Here is a 2,543-nt window from a genome sequence, read left to right as displayed (position 1 = left end):
ATAGAAGTGTCAGTTTGAACCGTGTTCGGATTGTTACCATGGGGTAGAATCGGACTTCAGTACGTCACGTTCCTTGCAAAGAAGTTGGTCATGTCCTGCATATATAATGAGCTGTAGGCTGTAGCGTCTACTAGGGATTCAGATATGGATATTTGATCACTAAAATATCTCAAGTTGAAGGTGCCCTACTGCTTCGCCGTTCACTTTGGGCTTCTACTGCTATTGCTTCGCCGAGACTCCACCGCATCCGGCATGAGGCGTGAGGAGGGTGAGACGGGTAGTAGCATCCCCCGGCATCCCCGCTCGCCGGTGGTGGGGCCCCTCGAAGATGATGACCTTCTCTTGGAGATCCTCCTTCGCCTGCCCCCGCAGCCGTCGTCCCTCCCTCGTGCCTCCGCCGTATGTAGGCAATGGCGCCTCCTCGTCACGGACCCAGGCTTCTCCCGCCGCTTCTGTCGCTACCACCGCCGCAATCTTCCCATCATTGGTTTCTACAACCGACATCTTCCAGACATCTCCTTCGTACCTACTCTGAAGGACCTAGACCGTATCCCACCTGGGCGATTGTCCTTGCAGCCTCAACGTGACGACCAAAACTTCTCCACCTTTGGATGCCGCCATGGTCTCGTACTGGTCCATGTCCGAGACTTCGAACCGCTAAAGCACCATATTCTGGTGTGGGATCCTGTCACTGGTGAGCAGCACGACCCTGGCATTCCCCTGGGGATCGATACAGGGAACCGATTCAATGGAGCAGTGCTTCGGGCTACAGGAAATTTTGACCACTTCCAGGTGGTCTTGATAGGCAACAGCGACAAAAGACGAGCGGTCGCAAGTGTTTACTCGTCAGAGACCGGTGTATGGAGCAATCTCGTTTCAACATCAACATCGTTGCCACTAATGGACACTACAGACCCTTTTTCCGGCTGGTGTTTTAACGGTATATCCTTTGAACCCGCTGTGTTGGTTAGGAATTCCCTATACTGGCTGCTGGGAGCGGGCTCGGTTGGAATTCTCGAGTTTGATTTGGAGAGGCAAAGCCTTGCTGTGATAGGGTTGCCGGTGTGTGTGGGTGCTGGGAGTGAGACTGGGAGCAATGATCGGTTCTCGATTACGCAAGCAGAAGATGGTGGGCTGGGTTTCCTCTCCCTGTCAGGCTTCAACGCCCAATTATGGAAGAGGAAGACCAAATATGATGGTATTGCTTCATGGGTGATGGAAAAAATTATTGAACTGGACAAACTACTGAAAATTCCCATGGATCCAAATAGGAATGAACACGTTATTAAGGTAATTGGGTTTGCCGAGAACAATAATGCGGTGTTCTTGTACACAAAAATCGGCATCGTCGCGTTCCATCTCGAGTCGTTGCAGTTCAAGAAGCTTCCTGGATCTAGAAGTGTTGCTTACTATTATCCATTTGAAAGTGTATGGTGTATGTAAGGACATGACTTTACACTGGCATCTAAAGTTAATTTCTCAATAGTTGTTGTTGGAATGCCGTGCACATCCTTTCATGTTAAGAAAGTGATAATAAGTAGTCTCACATCTCTTGTTTTCAAGGCAGACATTGTAGAATTCATGACCGTTGAAGCCTAGAGCGGCAAGCTAGGGTGATATCAACGATTATTACATGGGAGGCATGATTGTTTTCTTAATTATTTACTTTGAGCAAAGGTTGTCGTCTTTGTTTGTTACATTTTGTGAAAAAATGCATGTACTCTGCGACTATATATATATATATATATATATATATATGAATCTTCATAGATACTTTTTTTTGTTTCGAAAGAGAATGTTATTTTGTTCAGTGAACAACTTTAGTCTCGTGGTGCGAACTGTAGTCTTGTGGTGAAACCTACTTATCAGGGTTTATAGTTCTAGACTTAATATTGGTGGTCGCCTTCTTCGGAATTTATTTCAGATCTTTCGCGCGATGTGCGTTTAGTGGCAGACGTTTTCGCCGACAACAAATGCGTCTGCGGCGACTTCCTCGATCGCAAATGTTGTGCCGGCTCAATATCTCGGAGGTGCTTATAAGGGCAAGATGTGCGTGCGTGCGTCCATGGGATTGAGTGTGTGTGAATATCTGCGCTTGTATTGTGTTGAAAAAAAAACTATAGTCTCATGGTAAAAACCTAACTACCAGTATATGGGCCGATCCATTTCGCGTCCTGGGCTTCAATCTCGCATTCAGGATCGATCCACTTCACTCACTCACACACATCGTGGCCTTCGACCAGAGTCAGACTCCAGTCCACACCATTTCCATTCCCCTTCCCCGCATGAGGCGTCAGGAGATTGAGATGACGGGCCGCCGCCTCCCCCGCCGTCGACGCCGGCGCCGCCGCCGCTGTCGCTGGAAGAGGAAGATCTGCTCAAGATCCTCCTCCGCCTCTCTCCACTTCCGTCCTCCCTCCCCCTTGCCTCCGCCGTCTGCACGCGCTGGCGCCGCCTCATCTCCGACCCCGACTTCTTCCGCCGCTTCCGCCTCCACCACCGCCCCAACCCTCCCCTCGTCGGTTTCTTCGTTGCGGACGAGG

At 49.6% G+C, this 2,543-nt stretch overlaps 1 protein-coding gene across 1 annotated transcript; it reads left to right on the top strand.

Moving 5' to 3' along the window:
• Nucleotides 1–209: 209 nt before the first annotated feature.
• On the top strand, nucleotides 210–1,634 carry LOC123140927 (uncharacterized). The gene is made up of 2 exons (XM_044560191.1): nucleotides 210–940; nucleotides 1,055–1,634. The coding sequence occupies exons 1-2, from the start codon at nucleotides 253–255 to the stop codon at nucleotides 1,441–1,443; spliced, it is 1,077 nt and encodes a 358-aa protein (XP_044416126.1). The 5' UTR covers nucleotides 210–252; the 3' UTR covers nucleotides 1,444–1,634.
• The last annotated feature ends 909 nt before the right edge of the window (nucleotides 1,635–2,543 follow it).

This window comes from Triticum aestivum, chromosome 6D (genome assembly GCF_018294505.1).
Source record: "Triticum aestivum cultivar Chinese Spring chromosome 6D, IWGSC CS RefSeq v2.1, whole genome shotgun sequence".
NCBI lineage: Eukaryota > Viridiplantae > Streptophyta > Magnoliopsida > Poales > Poaceae > Triticum > Triticum aestivum.
This window is presented reverse-complemented; position numbering and strand designations above follow the sequence as displayed.

Coding starts and splice junctions, on each gene's coding strand:
- LOC123140927 (XM_044560191.1), top strand. CDS start 253: ATGAGGCGTGAGGAGGGTGAGACGGGTAGTAGCATCCCCCGGCATCCC. Junction 941..1,054: donor TTCCGGCTGGTGTTTTAACG/GTATATCCTTTG, acceptor TTGCTGTGATAG/GGTTGCCGGTGTGTGTGGGT.